General features: G+C 49.9%; 1 protein-coding gene across 1 annotated transcript in view; it reads left to right on the top strand.

Moving 5' to 3' along the window:
* The window catches only part of LOC119587238 (pupal cuticle protein 36-like), a gene marked incomplete in the record, with an annotated part of 1,157 nt that extends 389 nt beyond the window's left edge, over nt 1-768 (top strand). The window contains 1 exon segment of the mRNA XM_037935993.1: nt 1-768. Within this exon segment, the coding sequence (XP_037791921.1) occupies nt 1-700 (700 nt within the window).
* Nucleotides 769-847: the final 79 nt, after the last annotated feature.

An 847-nucleotide genomic window follows, 5' to 3' on the forward strand; every position in this document is an offset into this window, starting at 1 on the left:
GATTGGAGGAGGAGGTTTCGGCTCAGGAGGATGCGGTCCCGGACAGGTGTTCCACGCTGGTAGATGTGTTACTCCACGCGAGAACCGCAAAGTCTACTTGTACAACGCACCACCTGCACCACCAGTTCCCCACGGTCCTCCACCATACATCCCTGAGCCAACCATTGATACGAATATCGTGTTCATCCAAACACCCGAAGAAGGTCCAGGACCAGAACCTATCGTCATACCTCCACCACAGACGCGAAGCGTTGTGTATGTTCTTAACAAGCAGACACCAGAGCAACAGGATGTGATCGAAGTCCCAGTACCACCAGCAACCAGTCCTGAAGTTTACTTCGTGAACTACGCTGACGGCGAGAACCCAGTTCTTCCAAGTGGCGTTGATCTTCAGACTGCCTTGAATGCAGCTTCCCAAGGAGGCGGTCAAGTGATTGGAGGAGGCGCCGGCGGCAGCGGTGGCGGCTTCGGCGGCAGTGGAGGAAGCGGTGGTTTTGTAAACAGCGGAGGCGTTGGTGGTGGTTTTGGAGGCAGTGGAGGAAGCGGTGGATTTGGAAGCAGTGGAAGTGGTGGATTTGGAGGCAGTGTTATCAGTGGAGGATTCGGAGGCGATGGGGATAGTGGGGAAATCGTCGTCAGTGGAGGTGGCGGTGGTTTCAGCAGTGGAGGTACCCTTTCGAGTCGTTACTCTACACCATAATGACGATGCCTAGTTGAGATTTTGTAAATATTCTTAAAAGTAAATGTTTTTAACCATTCATTTTGTTAAAGCAAATGTTTATTATTTTAATAAAATAATAGTGTATATGATACTTTCTATTTGCTATTTCCCATGCATTGTGTAGGC

The sequence above is a fragment of the Penaeus monodon genome, chromosome 22 (genome assembly GCF_015228065.2).
Source record: "Penaeus monodon isolate SGIC_2016 chromosome 22, NSTDA_Pmon_1, whole genome shotgun sequence".
Classification (NCBI taxonomy): domain Eukaryota; kingdom Metazoa; phylum Arthropoda; class Malacostraca; order Decapoda; family Penaeidae; genus Penaeus; species Penaeus monodon.